Genomic DNA, 20,747 nt, shown 5'->3' with positions numbered 1-20,747 from the left:
TAATGCTTTGTAACCAAAGCCACGGGCCAGAGGGGGCCTCAGAGAAAAAAAATAGTTAACCTGCTTTTGCCACTGTTTCTTCCTCCTTATCTTGACACAAACAATAAAATTAGTTCACCATTCCGGCAGCTCCACTTCAGCTGGTGTTTTTCTCTAAACAGTGCATTTTGATCAGGCTCAGTACCAGATGTATGTCCAAAGGTCTTTCATTCCAGCAACAGAAAGAGAACACTACCCCAAAGGAAGTTTTTTAAGGCACTGCTTTCCATTGTCTTAGAAGCCTAGATTCAACAGAAGACATGTCTTAGCTGACTTCTGTCCCTTTCCTGTTAGCCCAAACAACACAGATAACAAAAAGCAGAGGTGTGTGGTGTTTATGAGATACTTTGAAATTTGGGGGAGGGAACAGGTGATTCTTTTTCACTTTGTTTCTGCTGGAGGCTTTTCATATTTTTAGATTTCATGTGTTCTTCTGCAGCAGAGAAATTTACTGAAGGAGTAGCATATTTTCAGCCTTACTAAAGGGACCAGATTGTGGGCTAATTAATACTAGGGACTACTGGCTACTGTTCTGCTGAATTGTGTGGTCTGCATTTCTCTATTCAGATCCTAGGGAAGAGGGAATGATCTGTTCACTTAAATGCCACTACCACAGAGCAGAAGATGAGTCTAATGACATGGGAGCTGCTTGGTGCAGGTGACCAGGAGTTAACTCTATACCCTGGTACGTGCTGCTTGCACAAGTTTGAGCAAGTGCCTTTCTTAAAGGATGCTTTTTGATGATTAACACTCTAACAGCTTTAAGGGCACAAATAATTCCTGGAGGTGCTCCACAAACAGCTAAATAACCAAATCTGTCTTTATCACATGGGCTAAACTAGATGTGTCTACCTCTTCTTGTTTTTTTATTTTTTTTGAGATGTTTTATAGTACAATGGAATGGACTCGTGAGTATCCAGCTCACCTCAAGGCACAGCAATCACTCTATGCCAGCACTTTCCCATTGCCATTTCAGCAGTTACCAGGTCTGATCCACCCACCTGACAAATCCTGTACACCCCTTGCTGTTCATCTTAATCAATCCCAGGTTCTTCCTATCTCTGCAAATAAAAAGCCTATTTTTGCTTGTACCAAAGCAATTCTGTGTAATATTCAGTACACAACTGTTTGAGCAATTGTTTCAGCATGATTTATCATAAGCATCTGTGTTTATATTAAAGCTTCATGGAATTCTCAGAACTTTTGCATTTCTTATTTGAACATGAAAAGGTCTCAGTGATTCTATGTTCGACATACATAACGTAACCGAATTTATCAGCTCAAGTAATGGGGAACTAACAGAGAAACAGCACTTCCTATGTAACTGTCCTTTCAAAGGATAGTTCTGCAAAGCACTGATTGGAAAAGCAATTTGTCAAAACCAGCTTGTGCTATGGGAGGGTGATCTCCAGCCTTCTTTCAAGTCAGCGGGGAATGTTTTTCATGTTCATCTTGCATATTCAGAGGCAAAGATGATGAGCTGTTGTGGAGTCGTCCTGCAGCTGCTGCTCTGTTGTGCCTGATGAGTTCTGATTCACAGCAATTGCTTTTTGAGCCTTGCTCGTTCTTCACGTGTCTCTTCAGATAACATTTTATGGAGTATTTGAACACCAGATAACTCAGTTCACTTACATTTAATACGATGCATAGGCATGAAGTTGCCACCAGAAAATAGAGGAAAATCATCTTCTCTGTGGGTTTGGAAATATAACAGTCTACAGTATTGGGACATGGTTTTATGTTACATTTCACAAGGCGTGGTATTTTGAATCCGTTGTACAATTTATAGAACAGAACAAGAAAAAATATTTCAAGTCCTGTTTTTAAAATGAGGCTGATAAGGTAAGTGCACAGCAATCCACCATCTGTCTTTCCTGGATTTTTGTAAAGTTTCTGGTTGTGGTGTTTCTCTCTGTTCTCTCTGTAAGCAACATGAAAGACAACCAAGAGTGAAGGGGTGGAGACCATGATTAATTGCAGAGCCCAAAGTCTGATGTGAGAGACGGGGAAAAAATGGTCAAAGCAGACATTTTCACAACCAGGCTGCTTGATATTGCACTCAAATTCATCATGTTCATGTTTCCAGATGTTTTCTGCGGCAGCAACATAAACCAGTAAGCGGAACAGGAACACAACAGCTACCCAAATTCTTCCAATTCCTGTTGAGTATTTATTCACTCCACTCAGCAGATCACGTAGGAGCACCCAGCTCATTTTTCTCATCAAGGAAAGAAGGAAATGCTGTATCAAAGAAACACAAGGTCAGAGAGATGCATCCTCTTGGGCGAAGACAAATGAGACATTCATTCAACAAAAAATATAACCAGTAGCTGAAACAATTTTAAATTATTAAGCATTTAGAAGTAATTTAATATTATTGAGCATTTAAATAAGAACAAGCCGTTCTTATTTCTGATAATTTAATAATTCTGATACATTCTGAGGCTATTTAACAAAATTTATTTGCTCTTTAAATACATTTTGTCAATTAGGCTGAAGTCTAATCATTCTGTTAAGCTGTCCTTTGTAAGAAATGTGCCTGCTCTCCCTGAGGGTCTCCTGACTGTCAGGTAGGGCTTTCTCTGGCAAGTTCAGGCCAACACTACCACTGAATTACACTCAACTTAGCCCTGTCAGTTATGCAAATACTACACACAGTCAAGCTATATTTCACTTTCAAATTTATGCATAGGAGCCAAGCATCCCATACTAAGCTGACTACAAAAATTCAAATAGATTGCTTTTTGTCTGTGGTCTAACTTTTGGGTAAACTTGTGCAATATTTTAAATATTTTCCTGCTTCACTGGATTTTATTTGTTGTATTTCTTATCATTATTCCAAAATATGTGTGCATATGTTGTGTGTGTGTGTGTGTGTGTGTGTGTGTTACAGTTTTTTATCTGCACAAGTCTTCCCCTGTCCTAACTCTAGAATACTTCTTTTGGAAAAGCTGCCTAAGGAGCCACTGGCAGTGAGACTTATCACAGTCAAAAGAAGACCTGATGTATCCACCAAGAATATACAGTCACCTTTGCACCTGGCCCCATCTCCAGGTCTGACTGGATCTTTGGGGGTATCAGGCTGCTTTGTTCTGTAAGAGCAAAGAGTGGACGTATTCCCAGCACACAGAATGGCTGGGAGACATGAGGTGAGAAGGGAAATCAGAAGTTTCTGTGTGTTATGTCATTTAATGTCCTCATCCCATCTTCTGTTCCTGCAAGCTTTGCCTAGCAGGAGAGAAATGTACCCCTCTGTGGCTGCAGTGGCATGCAAATCCCACTGACACTGCTGTAGCTGCAGGTACTGCTGATGGAATGAACAAGTTCATCTGCTTGCAAGTTTGAGGAGTAATCAGGCCAGAGCATCACAAAGCTTCATGGAAAAGGTATTCAGGCATTGGAATGGGCTGTGCAGGGCGATGGTGGGGTCACCATCACTTCAAGGTGTTCTAGAAATGATTGGATGGGGAATTTAGTGCCATGGTCTAGTTGATGAGGTGGAACACTGGTCAAAGGTTGGACTCGATCTTGGAGGTCTTTTTTGACCTAAATGATTCTGTGATTCTGTAAGGCTCAACAGAGATGGAAAGCTCAGTGCTTCTTTTGCTGTCCCTCAGTTCTTCAGCCCTTCATGACCTCTGCCTAAGGTCAGGCTTTCACTGGGAAGCAAAGTTATTTGGATATTCCTGCATTGCTACCATTAGAGCTGAGCACTAGCTTGAGGAGCTGAAGGACAGCTGCAGAAATTAATATATTCCTGATTTATACTGCCAAGAATGGTTACCAAGCTACTCCTTTATGCTGCAGATAAAAAAGATAACAGGGAAATACCAGCTTATCTCCTTTCAGACATATGCTCCTATGCTTTTAAATATGTTTGGCAACGTGGTTACTTTTTCATTATAGAGCTATTTCTGTCTTCCACGTCTGCAAAGAGAGTTCAAGCAGAAGTTTAAATCAAACTTTTGAAGACACGAGCTTCAGGGCTTTGATGCTTTCTAAATAAGCAACACACAGTCACAACAGTCTCAAAGGAGCTGAAGAGCAAACATGAACACACCACTATGTAATAAATCACAGGCAAGGAAACAAAGCATTCACTGAGCAATGTTAGCACATTCATGTGTATCTTGTGGATTAGCTGAGCTCTGGAGATTTGAAAGAAAACCTCAAGAGACCTCTTCTAAGGCTTTAAGATGTGCACAAGGACTGTTGGAGAGAAATCTGAATTTTGTTATTCCATGGAAAACAAGTGCAAGGAGACTTTTGCTGATGGCCACTATAAGTGCACCATCCCTTTTTAATGTAAAAAGTCTGATTTCACCTATCAGTCCATGGTTGGAGTTACACCAGTTCTGAGCCTCCTGGTGAACAGAAACGAAAGACATGCTGGGTCACCAGCAAGGCACAAAAATCAGTGGGAACCAACACTGGTGGAAATCAGGCCATGGTTATACCTAAATATAGATTGAGAAATTTACCTCAAGGTCTCTTTTTCCCAAAGCTGAGCTGCTACTTCCTTAACTGAGCAGCAAGAAGGATTGGAAAATAACAACTTTACACTTTCTTTGCCAATCCCACATTGTCAAGAACAATGTAAAGGAGAATAAGAAGTCCTGACCAAAGACAACAGGGATCAAAAATTTGACTAAAGTCAGCAGATCCTGAGCAAGGGACAAATTCTAACCAGACAGCAGATTGGATGGATGAAATTCCTGCAAAGCTAATTTGAAAGAGAGCAACACATTCTGTTACCTAGATGTTTAGTAATGAGGCATCAGGGATTCCACAGAACTGAAAGTGGTTCCTGGCCTGTGTGCTCTGTTGAAGAGAAACTGAAATTTATTGAAGGACTGCAGGGTAGGTCTTGTGGCCCACAGTGCTTCTGTAGCCAGAGGTCTGCAGAACTTTGGTTATTTTTTTTCCAGTTGCAGCCTTAACTTGATAATGAGAAATGGCTGTAGAAAACAACCTTCAGCTTCAAACCTAAAGGGCCACAGAACCTCTTTTGTAGCATTGTTTGTAACTAGCATAGCTCCCCTGTTCAAAGGAGCTGCAAGTGTGCTTTGGAAAGGTTGTTTGCTTTATGACCACTGTTGCTATAGATGTGGATGTTAACTAATGCTTTTGCATCCTTTGAAGATACAATTAAATCACTGAAGCATTGCAAAGAACATATGGAATGGAAAAAATAAAACAGACTTCAAAGACAAGGAGTTACTCAACAGGTAAACAAGAGAAAAATGATTTATGGGACAGCACAGGCACAAGACTGATGAGAGGTCAAAGTAGCTCAGGCTAGAGAGGACACATTAAGTGGGCTGTATGAAATTCAGAGGAAGGTGAGGATTCAGACAACAAAAAAAAGAAAAATCATCTAGTGAGCACATAGCTGGGCAGTAGGAAAAATATGGCAGTGGTATTTTGTAACGCTTAAAGAAGTGGCAGCACACATGGCAGCAGATGCTGAGTAGTGTCAGGACATGATGCTTTAGCAAAATTATATTCTGGCTAATCTAAGGACAAGAGAGGAAAAGTGTGATCCAAATCCTTGCAGCCGAGGAGAGATTTCAGCCTTAGAATCTGGAGAAGGTTCATTTTGTGCAGAAAGAAACAAAGGGAGTCACGAAGAGAAGCTAGCTAAAAAAATTGAGTAGATTGTGGGAAATGTAGATGACATCAATTTGTGTCAGGGTAATGTCCAATGCTGAAGCTAAAAATGAAATTACTCAAAGTTTAAAAAAAGTTACAAAAGCATTAAAGTGGGATCTCTTTGGCACTGTGGACATAAAGACCACAAAAGAGACTTGGTCTCTACTGGAAATTACCAAGGAGGCATTAGAGAGTCTTAAACAGTAGAAGATAAGTTATTTGCACCAAGTACTCAAGGAAACATTAAATGGAGCAAGAAGTGAAAAGCAGGGATTTGTGGTTAGATTTACTTCAACCCTCTGCTCAATAAACACATGCACACTGCAGTTTGATCAAAACTGCAGATTGGAAATATGTTGATTTGTTTTCCTCATTTCTAGCTGAAGTGAGAGTGATAAGCATGAAAACAAGATCTGCCAGTTAGGAAATAGAGCACATAATCTCTCTTCCTCATCACATACATCCTTTATTCCCTATATGGGATTTAAACACCCCCATCAACATACACATACACTTTGTCCTGCTCATGAAAGGCACAAATGACCAGAAGAGGCTTCCACCCTGTTTCCCTCACATGTATCAGTGACTTGATTTTCCCTCTTGGGGTTGGGCACGTGTTCTGCTGAGCAAACAGAGTAACCTGAATGCACCATTAACTTGTGAGTGTGCTGAATGTACTTTATTGAGTAAAGTGATTGAATAATGCCATTGTTGTGGAATATATTCATCAAATATTAATTTCTGTCATTCACTGACGCCTACAAGAGGTTGGCTAATGTGCATTGAGTAATGCATCCATTGAAAAGCACAGTGCTCAGAGAATTACTTCACCTAGATTTCAATCAGCTCTGCTAATTCAATTATTTTAAAAGCAGAAAAGGTATTTTTGTGTGGAGGAAAATGGCAGGCAGAAGACAGTGACAGGAAAGTAAGAAAATGCAAGAACAAACTGAATAACTGGAGAGGAAGTGGGGAAGCATCCTAAGTGTTAGAGGCACAAAGGGCAGACAACTTGGAGCTCAAAGAGCTGGCAAATTACAGAAAGAAGGCACAGTAGTTTGGGAAATGGAGATGGAATAGTGAGAAATAAGAGAAAGAACACAAGCCTCTGAACAGTTGATCTATCAATTCTAATACAAGCAAGCTAAATTATCCTCACAGTTTGAGAGATGGAAGAGCTCCTTTTTCTGATCTAAACATTGCTGGGGAGTGTTTGCTTCACCTACAACTTATCTTTATTTATTTATTAATAACAGGAAGAAAGAGAACCATAAATAGTGACAAAAATGATAAAGAAGAGAGCAGAAGTAGAAACCACAGAGGATACAGGACCATAAAAAAGCAGAGCTGGTAACAATCTTTAAGCCCATTATCTCCTTTATTTTTTGCATTTTAATCAAAACATCACCACAGCCCTTTTTTTTTTTTTTTTCCCAAACACCGAGGATCCTCCCAGTGTTATGAGGAAAAGAAAAAACAAGTACTGGCACAATGGTTTCCATAAACAGCCAAACAAATAATGAAGCTTATCTTCAGGTGTTCATTTAGTAACTGCATTTTGCCCTCATCTTTTCTATTTGTTGATATAAGTAGGCAATGCATCCATTTTCTGGTTGCTGAGTCTGTTTCATGGACTGCCTACTGCTTCCTTACTGACTACCAGAGGTGTGATGTCCACACGCCGAGCAACACTGATTTGCTTTGCTCTCTGGCCCTGAAAAGGCTTAGCTGTGCAGAAACTGTTCCTGGCAGTTCAGTCTATTCTTAAGTTGATGGCTGCTCCACTAGTCCCCTCAGCATGCTGCATCTATTCTATTGCTCTGCTAGAGAAGAGGAGGGATCAGGAAACCTCCTGGGAACACCAAGGAACAGTATCACTTGATTCAGAGTCACATTACCAAGCTGTGCAAACTATTGCATATCTGCAATAGGAGCTGAAAAACTCTTGCTACAAGTCACTAACCTTGCAATGACTTTGCTTCTTGTTAAATGGTGAGAGTGCCTCGGTGATCTCCACGTCCTTATGAGAGAGTCAGCAAGAGAAAACAGAAGACATAAAAATTAACTTTGCCTTCTTCAGACAACTCACCTCTTTTTATAAAATAAGTAAAGCTATAACATTAATGTAGTAGTGACACTTGTCTTTTAAGGCTCTGCAAAAACAAGCCTAGTAGAGCCTGAAAACCCATGAGCAAACACAGCCCTGCCGGGTCTGTGTCCTGGCCAAGCTGTTCACTTCTGCCATGACCACTGCTAGTCGTTGGTAGTGCAGCAAAGCCCATGGCTCTAAGGCTGATGTGAGCCAAAATTTTCCCACCTAGTTCATCCTTCAGGTGCTTCCAGAGGAAGGAGAGGCCCTCAAATGGCAGAGGTAACCTGGCAATAGCGTGCTCTTCTCATGCACAGACAAAAAGTAGACACTATAGACACTTTAGAATGAAATACATTGAATTGAACCCTTCATTAACATGTAATGAGAAAGGGCATCCTCTCCTACAAACACTGTCAATCTAGACAGAGAAAACGTGCTGTCAAGGGGCAGATGTGGTTTATCCAGCATCACTCAGCACAGCAGAGGCAGAGCTAAGAAAAGAACCATGGTCTTTCATAGCCCAGTCTCTTTCTTTCACCTGACTTAGCTTGCTGATTCTAATCTCTCACTGTTCCATGCCTTTTTTTACTTTTAACTCTTTGGAGCAAGAAAAAAGCTCTTTGGTCCACTGGAAGATAAAGCTCTAACTGCTGTGATATTAAAAGCAGAAACAAATAGGGCTTAAAATAGATATGTGGTATGTAAAGACATTAGCCTAGATACTTATTTGTCAACCAACTACAGGAAGGAGAAGGAAACACTAGATGGAAGAGGGCTTAGCTGGTCATTTAGCACAATGCTGGAGCTGGTTGATTTGGCTTTTACATCTGACTCCCACATGGGTTTCTGCAGTAGCTTGGGGTAAAACTCCTTTTTTCCCTGTGCTTCAGGATCTTAGTTGCCAAACATTCACTTTCCTGAAAATACAACTTCTAAACTATGGCAAAATCCCATCTTGTTTTGTGTTCAGGGAAACCACAAGCATCACTTAAAAAACCAGCAGCTGCTGAGTGTGATGCTTTGCCAGCTGCTAATTGCTGTGGTCTCTTCTCTGCAGCAATGAATGGGTTTTGAGAGGGCAGAAACAGTTCACTGTTTTCTTTGTTACTTTGTTAATGATGTCTTTTTAAAAAATTAAGCTCAGAAGTAGCCAAAATTACTTAATTCTTTTAAAGTGATGATATCCTTATCTCACCTTTACGACTACAATTTCATTTCTCATCACCTTTGTGCCAAACAGATAACCTATCTCTACCATACTCTCCTGATGTAAACAAAAATCTCCCTCCACAGCAAATGATCTTCAATATTAATAAATATTATTGCTCCATTCAGGCTACTGTTGCTATTTTCACACCTTAGTCAACTTGGAAAATAATACAAGGAATTGATTAAGTCAAAAGATTTCCACTTGGACAAGAAATTGTCACTGGCCACATCACAGAGATTATAAGTCTGTAATATTATGAAGTCCTGCAATAATGCAACAAACAGGATTATGTCCATGGTTTATGTTGGCTGATGGGACACTTGCATGAGGCTACTATCAATCCTATTTAATATTAGAAAATCAATTTCTCATTCAATGAAACTGTATTTTATAACAAGAAAATCTAACTTACCTGTCTCAGTGAATGATTACAGCTGAATCCCAGCTCTCTAGTGGAATTAAGAATCAACAGTTCATTTCTGAGAAAGGGAGTTACTGTTTTATGTTTGGAAAATGGGAACTGCTTATCTCCTAGGTAATACAAACTAAATTAGTGCAACCTGATCCTCTCTGCTGGCACACTGCTCAAACCAGAACCATAAAACATCTTGTATCATCAGAAAGATATGAGGAAACTGGCATTTATTTGAAGATGTAGGATTTATTTTCATCTTTTGAGCACTCATTGGCATCAGCTCAGATGCTGCACTCCGTGTTTTCACAGTAGCACAGCCTGAAGACATGTGCTGTGAGCCTTAACTCACACCTTTTGCCCTTTGGCATTTTACATCAGATTTGCATTTTGTGTTCTCCTGGGCAAGTCAGCTGTCCACAAAACACACATATTCTTTCAGGCACACGTGAGTCCCAACAATACATTACACAAATACTCAGAAAAGCCTTTCTCTTAGAATTTTAACATACAGTGGTTTTCCCAAGCAAGTGAAGCCTGGATTTTGTTATTGAAATGTATTTTGTTTACTGCACATGCTAATCAGTTCCCATACTGGCCTATGCAGCTGAATTACTCCCCAGCAGGAAGCCTATAACCTTATTTTCAATAACTAAGCAATGGAATAAGTGTTTATGTCCTGCCTTATGCATCTCGTATCAGGGCTTTGGTGACAATTTTACCTGGGATGTGGCTGTTCTGCTGAGTAACATTACAAAATAGGCAGAAAGCTGCTGAGTAACATTACAAAATAGGCAGAAATACCGAACTCCTTGCCTCTTAAATGAATTATTCACACTATAATTTGTTCATAGTATAATTTAATTAGCTCAAACTTACTATGGCTTTTATCTGGGAATTACATGTGAATGTTTAGTAGTTCTATAGAGAGGAAGCAATCACAGAGACTTACACATGTGCCAGAACCTACACCTTGGTACTCTCTCTCCCCAGAGAAGCTGATGCCTTCAGAGGCACTGAAGATGCCAAAGCTTGGAGCTGGACTGCAGGTAATGCAAAGCTTCCCAGATATCTGCTGGCAGCTCACCATGGTGGAGAGCAGGCAGTCTAGGAAGTTCTGAGTGTGTGGAAGGTAACTCCCTGACACAGCTGGGAAGGGAGCCTGCTGGGGCAGTGCTCTGCTAGACTTGCTGCTTGCTGACAGAGAAGGGCTGGTGGGAGGTGTGGTGGTCCATGGCCATCTTGGGCACAGCAACCACAAAATAATAATTTCTGATCCTTGGTGAAGTAAGGAAGGGAGATCAGCAAAGCTTCTACTTTGGATTTCCAGAGCACGGACTTCAGTCTGTTCAGGACACTTGTTCACAGAGTCCCTTGGGAAACAGCCCTTAAAAACAAAGGGATCCATGAAGGCTGGACATACTTTAAGAAAGAAATCTTAAAGGTATAGGAGCAGGCCATTGCCATGTGCTGGAAGATGAGCAGGTGTGGAAGAAAACTAGCCTGACTGAATAGGAAGCTTTTACTCAAGGCAAAACAGAGTTTATGACCTTTGGAAGAAGGGGCAGGAAACTCAGGTAGTGCACAACAATGTCATTAGGTCATGAAGAGTGAAATAAGAAAGGCAAAAGCTCATCTAGAATTTGATTTGGCCACTGCTGTGAAAGATGATAAAAAGTGGTTTTATAAATACATTAACAACATAAGAAGGGCCAAAAAGAATATCCATCTCTTATTGATTGTGGAGGGGAACACTATAACCAAAGATGAGGAGAAGGCTGTAGTACTTGATGCCTTTGCTTCAGTCTTCAACAGAAAGACCAATGATCCTCAGGGCAACCAGCCCCCTGAGCTAGTAGTCAGGGACAGGGAGCAGAGTAGACCCCCTGCACTCCAAGAGGAAGTAGCTGGTGGACTGCTGAGCCATTTGGCTCACAGGTCTGTGGGACCAGATGGAATTTATCCAAAGATAGTGAGGGAGCTGAAGAGCTTGCCAAGGCCCTCTCCATCATTTATCACGAGCCCTGGCTAATTAGGGAGGTCTCAGTGAGATGGAGGTTGGCCAGTGTGACTCATCTACAAGAACAGTTGGAAGGGGGATCCAGGAAACTACAGGCCAATCAGCTTGATCTCAGTGCTGGAGAAGGTAATGGAACAGAACATTTTGAATGCCATCATGTAGCATGTACAGGACAACCAGGGGATTAGACCCAGCCAGCCTGGGGGTAGGGAAGACAGGTTCAACCTGACCAACTTCATTTCCTTTTATGACCCACACAGTGGATGAGGGAAAGGCTGTGGATGTTGCCTATCTGACCTTCAGCATAGCCTTTGAAACCATTTCCCAGGGCATTCTCCTGGAAAAGCTGGCAGCCCATGGCTTGGACAGGCACACTCCTCTCCAGTTTTAAAAGTGGCTGAGCAGCCAATTCCAGAGAATGGTGGTGAATGGTGCTGCATCCATTTGGCATCCAGTCACTAATGGTGTCCCACAGGGATCAGTACCGGGGTCAGTCCTGCTTAGCCTCTTCATTAATGATTTGAACAAGGGGATAGAATGCACCCTCAGTAAGGTTGTGGATGACATTAAGTTGGGTGGGAGTGTTGAGGCAGGAGAGAACAAGTGGACCCCTGAGTCCACTTGAGGGCAGGGAGGATCTGCAGAGGAATCTGGACGAGCTGGCCAATAAGGCAAATTTTATAAGGTTCAACAATCAACACTTCCATCCCTGGAAGTGTTAAAGAAATGACTGGACATGGCACTTAGTGCTATGGTTTAATTGGCATGGCAGTGTTCAGTCAAACATTGAATTCACATATCACAGAAACCAGAAAGGACCACAAGGATCATCAAGTCCAACTCTTAAGTAATTGGCCCATACAGGGATTGAAGCCACAACTTCTGTGTTATCAGCACCACATTCTAACCAGCTGAGCTCCTCTCAGGGTCAATGATCTGGAGGTCTTTTCTAACCTTAATGATTCTATTATTCTATGTGGTGGTATTTATATATTGAAAGACAACTGTAAGGTGCAGAAAATCTGAAGAGTTCCAGAATACTGTGTGTCAGATTCCCTTACAGCAGAGATTGTTCTGTTGAAATGGTAAAATTTCTACCCTCTGTAGTCTTCTTAGGAGCTGTGTTCCCTGCCTGAGATTAGAAAGGGTGCCTACATTAGAAAGGATTTAAAATTCTCAGACCTTAAACTGATTGGGAGTCCTGATGTCAGAGGCAGAGGTTAGTCCTGGTCTGTGCCTCCACTTCCAACTGCCTTCCCAACTGCATTGCCCTGCTTACATTAGACTGTATTGCTCATCCAACTGAAAAACAAACTTTATTCTTTTTTCTTTTCTGGCAATGGACCAGGGAACAAAATTGGCATACTGCAAGGCTGAGCAATGATGACATTGCATGCAAAGAAGTCCAGAGCAATTACAAGTGAAAAAAGGTCTCCCCTTGCCCTTCCTTTTTGGAGGTGCAATCTTAGCTCAAATTGTCTTTAAATCACACTGTAAGGTATCTGGCTGTATATTGTTGTAGTGAGAAAATTCAGTGCTGCACATGTTTCTTTGCTCTTCTTTTGTAGTAGAAATCACTTTTTTCTTTCTAGAGGGGATGCTTTGAGTTTTTATATTCTGTTCCCAGTCAGAACCAATTTACCCACTCAAAATGAAAGTAGAACCAAATAAAGTGCTTTTTTCCTTCCATACTGAATTAAATTGAAAAAGATTTATAAGCTTGATCAGTGTTTGAAGAATAACAACTGCTTTAATCTTTGCTGGAAAGCACGGCTGGATGATTTGTTTTGTCTCACAGAGACACAGCTGGCTAACAAATATTATAGAAGACATACACACTATGTTATGAAACATGGAAGAGTCCTGGTTTTAAAATGCATATTGCCTTAAAACTGTTTTGGATTGTCAGTGGTAGGGTCCCAAACAGCGCATGCTGCTGTCTGAAAACAGCTTTCTTTCAACGGGAACAACACAAAGGAGCAAAAGCTGCTGAAAATCAGCATAAGGACTCTTGAGACTGACACGAGCAGAGCAACAACCACACAGAAAACCCTCAATACCCTCAATGCCACCCCTTTCTAACTGGTCTGTTTGTTTCTTATGCATTTATGTCCTTAATATGGCCATACTGTTTCACATGCCTCAGTGCAACAATGATTACTCTCATCATTAGCTTTGAGCAAGGAGGAAAAAAGTACTTCTAATTACTAATTTTTGCTTTTTCTTCTCCCCCAGATTTGTTCAGCACAAAACAAAACAAAAAAAAGTCCCAGTTTTCAACTCCAATTAAAATGTTGTGAAACTCATGGTGCCGAAAACATTTAAAAATAATTTTAAAAGGTGAAATTCACATTCATGTATCAAAACTCTAACAAACATGTGATGGTAGTTGCCCCTCTCACAACAAGTCGTACCAGTGCTGAAGTGCCAGTGTAGCTGCAAAAAGATTTTTTTTCTGCCCACAACAGCTCTGTAACTATGTCTCTAAAGCAAGGATAAGCTTATCAGTACCTTGAGGCACCCTGTCTTTATTCTGAAGACAATGTGAAGCTCTGTTCTTGTGCAGTACTTGAAATAAGCAGGAGCTGTGAGGTCAGTCAGCAAGGGCAGGAGGCACGGTGCTGCTCCCCAGACCGTGCCAGGCTGGTTGTCACATGCTAACCATGTCTGCAGGGCACAGCACCGCCTTTGCTCTGTTCTCTACAGAGGCTCTTCTGCAGCTCAAATGATAAGGGCATGCGAGTCTCAAGAAAAGCAGAAATTGCTGTTAGGCTGTGAATGGCTAGGGCACAAAGCACAATACTGAATGCAGAATCCCAAAGGAATTTAGTTGAAAGGAAAATAAATCTGAGTAACAGGCTCAGGTTTAGAAAAGGAAGGGGGTTTTGTGTGATTTCTTTTCAGGAGAGAGACTCAGATATTAAGAGGATGGGTGACTCAGAAATGCCACAGATGTTTACTATTCTACACTTTTATAGAGCCTGTCCTATAAAATAGACCAAACAACTTCATAAGCCTTAATGGATTGAATGTTTCAACACCCTTTTGGGTCGGATGATAGCAACATAATATTCACATTAAAGATAACATACAACACTTTCCCACAGTCATAAAGCAAAACTAGAAACAGCAAGCAGTCCAAGCCTTTCATCACTGCACAGTTAATCGGGTTACTTGGCACATGCTTAACATATGCCAAGTACCAGCATTCACATCAAAGCCTAAGCCCGTTTCTACATCCCTCTCTGCTTCTCTTTTTACACACAAAGCCTTTTCCCGCAGCTCTTCATATGGAGAGTATATTCTCTTCAGCCAGTGGTGTTTTTTGTACAGTGTAGGATCTTCCCTATCAGTGATGCCCGTCCTTTATAAGATGGGAAGTGCTAGAGAACAAGCAGCAACCTAACAGTCCTTGCCACCAATATATTGCAAATCTGTTCTGGCATAAACCCATCCTACCAAAATCTGGAAAAAACTGTCATGACCCTGGCTGACTTTGGATCAGAAGTTTTATCTGCATGGGTGCTGTAACTGCTGGGAAGGGGTACATCAGCCAATAAGTGAGTGCACTTTCTCTCTGTTGATGTAATTCTTTTGGTTTCCAAAATGTGGGGGAAAAAAATTGCTTGGGAGCCGTATGCAGAACATCTCCTATATTACAGTAAAAAAATTCCCCTTCCCGTCAAGAAAACCAAGCTACCTTCCCATAAACCAAGTTCTTGCAAAAACCTCGTATTGGCTTCTTTCAATTAGACAAACATGAAAACAAATGAAAGCAGCTTCACTCAGATTTTCTACTCAATAGTTTCTAAACAAAACCAGCTGCGTGGCATATGCCACCAAAACAATAGCTACCAGATTAGCAGATGGTATGTTGTGAATTAATTGTTGACACAAACCCCAGACATACCACTCAATCCTCTCTTGACACCTAAACCTATTTCCCTATTATTTTTCTCACCTCATTTTATTTGCTTACAACAAGAAAAAAAAAAAAAAATTGATACTCCATCTGGATTTAGACATGAAAAGTTAACCTGCAATTTATTATTACTCTGCTGTCTTTCAAAAAAAAAAAAAAAAAAAAAAAAAAGCAGTTTGATTATTGCAGAATAAAGACAAGGAACAGGAAGCTCTGTGAGCCCAGATACCTCTACATTTCATAGAATCATAGAATGGTTAAGGTTGGAAATGACTTCTAAGATTACCAAGTCCCACTGCACACCTAGGGTCACTTTTCAGCACTAAACCACATCCACAACTGCCACATCCACATGCCTTTTGAGTCATTCCTGGGCAGCTTGTTCTAATGCCAGACTACCCTTTCAATGAAGAAATTTTTCCCAATCCAAACCTCCCCAGTGCAACGTGAGACCATTTCCTCTTGTCTTGTCAGTTGATACTTAGGAGAAGAGATCAACCCTCACCTCACTACAACCTCCTTTCAGGTAGCTGTACAGGACAATAAGGTCCCCCCTGAGCCACTTGTTCTCCAGGCTGAAAAACCCCAGCTCCCTCAGTGTCTCCTCATGGGACTTGTGCTCCAGACCCTTCAGCAGCTTTGTTGCCCTTCTCTGGACACACTCCAGCACCTCAATGACTGTCTTGTAGTGAGGAGACCCAGAACTGGAGACAGCACTTGTGGTGTGGCCTCACCAGTGCCGAGCACAGGGAAACAATCACTGCTCTGGTCCTGTTGGCCACACTATTGCTGATCCAAGCCAGGATGCCACTGGCTTTCTTGGCCACTTGGGCACACTGCCAGCTTGTGCTCAGCCACTGTTGGCCAAGACTTTTGTTTGTTCTCTCCTGCCTCCCTGGCTGCAATAACCAGGCACTCCACCAAAGTCCTCTCACTCACCCTCCAGGTACCGAAAAGTGTGAGCTGGGGCTGGTGAGTCCAGAGCTACATGTGCTAATCCAGCAGCTCACTGCTGCTAAAAGTGTAATACCATCCATCACATCTCAGTTCTGCCTGCCAGTTACCTAAGGAAGCACTGATCTGTGTCCTCCAGGTATTATTTTTTCCAAAATTTCAATTTTCTCCCATATTTTATAATGCGGCTGAAACTGCCCAGTGGCATTGAAGTCAGTGAAGGTAAAAAGGGAGGCACAAGCAGTCAGAGGCAACCACATCGGCTTTCTTTCCTCTGGACTTCAAGCAATTTTATTAATTTTACTGTTCAGAATTAAAAGGAAACAAAACATCACCCCACAGCAGCATTTACGTAACCAGGAGTTTCCAGACACCCAAAAATCTTAGATTTGGACCTACACAACAGAAGTTGCACACTTAAATTGTAGCATATTTCCCTGCTCAGCCGACTGTACTCCAGAGACCGTCCCCACATTAATCACCCCTTCCTCATTCCAGCACTTGGGATCAACCAGACAGTTCTGGGATCCTCAGTACAGCAGAGACATGGAGCTCCTGGAACGGGTCCGGTGGAAGGAAACAAAGAGTATTAAGGGACTTCAGCATCTCTCTTACAAGAAAAGGCTGAGGGAGCAGGGCCTGTTCAGCCTGGAGATGAAACACTAAAAGGGGGCTTCAACAGCACCTGCCAGTATCCGAAGGGACGCTGCGGAGAGATGGAGCCGGGCTGGCTGTGACCATGCCCGGGTGCTAGGAGCGGGCTCAGCGGTGAAGGGCCCATCTGATGCAGCCAGCTCCTGCCCCCGTCTCCCACTTATTATTGTTGAATACTGCACTGTCTTCTGTGCTCTTCACTTTATAAAGCACATTGAGGCGCTGGAATGTGGCCAGCAAACGGCAAGAAGGCTCTTGAAAGGTCTAGTAAACGTGTCTTAGGAGGAACAGCTGAGGGAGCTGGGGTTGTTTATTCTCAAGGAGGCTGAGGGGACTTTTATCCCTCTCCACAACTCCCTGGAAGAAAGTTTTTGGAGCCGGTCTCTTCTGCCGTTCCTGCAGTGACTGGACTAGAGGGAATAGCCTTGAACTGAGAAAGGGGACGTTTAGATTAGACATTAGAAAAATATTTTTTCACTGTTAGGGTGGTCAGGTGTTGAAATATTTCCCAGGGAAGTGGTGGAGTCACCACCACTGCAGGCGTACAAGAGGCCTCTGGATCTAGCGCTGGGTGATTTAGTGGTTACAGGTTACAGCGGTAGAGTCGGGTGGGCGGTTGTACTGCATGACCTTAAAAGTCTCTCCCAGCCTTGACAGCTCTATGGCTCGGGCAGACAGCTCCACAGCCCCTGCCGAGGAGACCGCGCTCCTCCCGCCGCCACACCTATGAGGGGAGCGGCGCGGCAGGGCCCGCGCCGCCGGCCTCCGCCCGCGAGGGGGCGCCAGCGCGCAGGCGCAGCCCCGCCCCGCCCCGCCCCGCCGGGAGGCGCCGCTGGCTGCGAGCGGTGAGTGGCGGGGGCGGGTGGCGCGCGCGGTGTCGGTCCCCCCCTCACCTCCGCCGCGCCGCGCCGTGAGGGGGTCCCGGGGGTCTCCGGTGTCCCGGGAGCTCCTGCTGGGCTCTTCCAAACTGGGGCCAAACTGCCCCCTTCGTCCCGCCAGGAGCCCCACGCCGCCCGGAATGGGGTTGTGCGACTGCCCTTGCGCTGCCCTTCCCTTCCCAGGGGATTCCCAGCACCGTGTCTCCTCTGCCCCTCAGTAATCAGGGGTAGCCAAGGGCGTGTTTTTCCACTTTTGCTCATGTGCTCATAGAATGGTTTGGGTTTGAAAGGACCTTAAAAATCATCTCGTTGCAGTGCCCCTGCCAGGGGCAGGGACACCTTCCACAAGACCAGGGTGCTCATAAGCCCCATTCAGCCTGGCCTTGAACACTTCCAGGGATGGGGAATCCACAGCTTCTCTGAGCATCCTGTTCCAGTGCCTCACTACCCCCAGAAGAAAGATTTTCTTGCATATTCTAAGTAGCTTAAATTTCCGCTCTTTCATTTTGAACACAAGGCATTTGCAATGTGTCTTGTGAGTGCAAAAGTGAGACCCGAGTGCTGGGCCTGGGGTGGGTGGCTAAAGTGACTGCATTACAGTGGTGCTTGGGCTGGCCTGTCATGTAGAAGTTTTAAAAAAATAAAATGTTTTCCTAGGATTGTCTTTTTAGCCAGTGGTCTGAAGACTGATGGTGTTTGGTCCACAGGTAGCTAAAGCATTAGCCAAAGGCAAGTTAAAAACCCTAAGCCCATCAACAGAAGATTTAGATTTGCTATATGAAGATGTGAATCTCCTAAAGTTAATTTTAGGATGCACAAAATTAACAAGATTGAAAATCACTGTGCTTAAGCTGGGAATGTTAGGTGACACTGGAGGTAATCAGTAATATTTACACTAGCTAAAGTTGATGTTGTAAGACAAACTGAGTGTGAATTTGCATTCAGTGAATATAGCTCTTCCAGTTTTTTTTACAGAAATTACACCTGATTTTCATTCTACTTCTAGGAAATACTCAACATTAAGTAACATGTCTTCCACCAAACCTCCAAATGAAAATGAAACACCCAAAGAGAGAAAACCAGGACTGAGGAGTGTTCAGACAACTATGCTTTTCCGAGCTGTGAACCCAGAGCTTTTCATTAAACCTGTAAGACAGTCGTTCTGAGAGAAACTAAATATGCTTGAAGAGATACGGTTGCTTTAAAGTGATCATTACAATTCTCTCTGCATTATATAATCACCTCTTGTTATGCAAACCAAACAGAAATGTTTTAAAAATGGTTTAAAAATATTTTTACTTTTTTCCGCTCTTGATTGTGGAGAGTGCAGAACATTACATTGCTTATTGCAGCTTTTATTTCATTGCTATACTGTCTGATTCTTTTGTACCTAGCCAAGTTGTTTTCAGAAAGACCTGTTTAGAGGTATATTACCCATGTAACTTGACAGGTTAAATAATATTGAGTAATAAAAACAACAGGAGTTGTTTTTAATATTTAGAAGGGAACAAATCACAGAATGCAAATTTTATTGGTATGAAGTGAATTGATTTTTGGCAGCTTTTCAATATTTTGAATTTTCCTTTTTCTTGCTTTTATAATTAAGTTGATGATACTCAGGTTTTATTTGCATTTGCAGAACCCAACAATGATTGAAATTTTGTGTATATAATAAGTATAGATTTAATATAATAAAAGTAGATTTTGTGATAAGAATACAAAATGTGGTTTAGAGGATTGTAATCAAGCAGGACCAGAGTGCATTGTCCCAGTAGTGTATCCAGATGAATTCTGTTAAAAGTTTGAAGTGGAGACCTTCAGTAATTGGTTTTGTCTGGTTTATTCATAATCAGCATTTCCAACCAGCAAAATAGAGAGTGCTGGGCAATGTGCTGTTCTGTCTCCAGAAGGAATCTTCTTTTCCAGAGGGAATTCCTTTTGCTGTCAGAAAATTCAGTCTACAAGACGGCAGTAATGATTTTTTGCAGATATCACAGTAGTTTACTGTTCAGTTTCTAAGCTAAGATAGACGAATGCGATGTTTGAGTTTAATGAAAACTATTTTGACTAAAAACATTTACCACATTTTTTTCTTGTCAGAACAAACCTGTGATGGCATTTGGACTGATAGCAATTAGCCTCTGTGTGGCTTACCTTGGTTATTTGCATGCAACAGCAGAGAATAAAAAGGACCTCTACGAAGCAATCGACAGTGAGGGGTCCAGATACATGAGGAGGAAAACTTCCAAGTGGGACTGAGAATGTAAGAAAGGAGATCAGTAAATTACTCACAGAACCTTTCAAGGCAACTACTGCTTTTTTTCCTCTTTCCTTTGAAATAATGGATAAATGTCTCTCTTGCTATTTAATCCAAGTTCCTTTATAAAATGCTGTGCCTGTACAAATAAACTGCAGTAAAGAAAATAAAAGTGATTTTAAGAATTGCCCTCTATGATCTTCACAGAGATCATTGTCAGAAAAAATCTCTTTGGACCTCCAGTCAGTACTGGTAAATGCCTTAAAAACTGATATGATGGTTCAGCTTTCTCTTTGCTTTCATTAAATGAAGTCAGGGGTTTATATATATATATATTTTTTTAAACAGAATGAGTAATATATTGTCTGTGAAAAGAAAAGTACTGTTGATAACAGTGGTGCAAGTAAACTAATTTTAAGGCAAGGAAGATCTGATAAAACAATTGGTGAAGGGTTTTATTTCATAAAGGTAACTGTGAAATACTGGCCAAAATAATCCTTGGATGTGTAATATACTCTTCCTTACAAATAAAAAAAGGTGAATCGGTACCACATAGAGGAGAAAAAGTGAACCAAGTGCTTCTGTTAAGAGAAAGGTAGGAAGAGCTCAGCCATTGTCTTTCCTGTTTGGTATTATATGACAGATCAGTGAGCACAC

At 41.9% G+C, this 20,747-nt stretch overlaps 2 protein-coding genes across 5 annotated transcripts; one reads left to right on the top strand and one right to left on the bottom strand.

Moving 5' to 3' along the window:
• Positions 1-1,058: 1,058 nt before the first annotated feature.
• GJB7 (gap junction protein beta 7) lies at positions 1,059-14,009 on the bottom strand. 3 transcript variants are annotated; one of them, XM_053974818.1, is made up of 3 exons: positions 13,937-14,009; positions 7,655-7,711; positions 1,059-2,280 (listed from the first exon to the last, which is right to left on the bottom strand). In XM_053974818.1, the coding sequence occupies exon 3, from the start codon at positions 2,260-2,262 to the stop codon at positions 1,459-1,461; it is 804 nt and encodes a 267-aa protein (XP_053830793.1). In that variant the 5' UTR covers positions 2,263-2,280; positions 7,655-7,711; positions 13,937-14,009; the 3' UTR covers positions 1,059-1,458. The 3 variants fall into 3 exon arrangements, 2 of the variants coding, with proteins under 2 accessions (XP_053830793.1, XP_053830794.1); XM_053974819.1 differs by lacking the exon at positions 13,937-14,009 and adding an exon at positions 9,406-9,485; XR_008436600.1 differs by lacking the exons at positions 1,059-2,280; positions 13,937-14,009 and adding an exon at positions 7,192-7,543 and having other exon boundaries at positions 7,655-8,247.
• Positions 14,010-17,741: 3,732 nt separating this feature from the next.
• On the top strand, positions 17,742-20,285 carry SMIM8 (small integral membrane protein 8). Of its 2 annotated transcripts, none has more exons than XM_053974823.1 (3): positions 17,742-17,800; positions 18,840-18,981; positions 19,934-20,285. In XM_053974823.1, exons 2-3 carry the CDS (start codon positions 18,862-18,864, stop codon positions 20,090-20,092), a joined length of 279 nt encoding a protein of 92 aa, XP_053830798.1. In that variant the 5' UTR covers positions 17,742-17,800; positions 18,840-18,861; the 3' UTR covers positions 20,093-20,285. The 2 variants fall into 2 exon arrangements, with proteins under 2 accessions (XP_053830798.1, XP_053830796.1); XM_053974821.1 differs by lacking the exon at positions 17,742-17,800 and adding an exon at positions 18,268-18,361.
• Positions 20,286-20,747: the final 462 nt, after the last annotated feature.

This window comes from Vidua macroura, chromosome 3 (assembly GCF_024509145.1).
Source record: "Vidua macroura isolate BioBank_ID:100142 chromosome 3, ASM2450914v1, whole genome shotgun sequence".
Classification (NCBI taxonomy): domain Eukaryota; kingdom Metazoa; phylum Chordata; class Aves; order Passeriformes; family Viduidae; genus Vidua; species Vidua macroura.
Note: the sequence above shows the minus strand (reverse complement) of the source record. Positions and strands in the feature narration are given on the sequence as shown.

Coding starts and splice junctions, on each gene's coding strand:
- GJB7 (XM_053974818.1), bottom strand. CDS start 2,262: ATGAGAAAAATGAGCTGGGTGCTCCTACGTGATCTGCTGAGTGGAGTG.
- SMIM8 (XM_053974821.1), top strand. Junction 18,982..19,933: donor CAGAGCTTTTCATTAAACCT/GTAAGACAGTCG, acceptor TTTTCTTGTCAG/AACAAACCTGTGATGGCATT.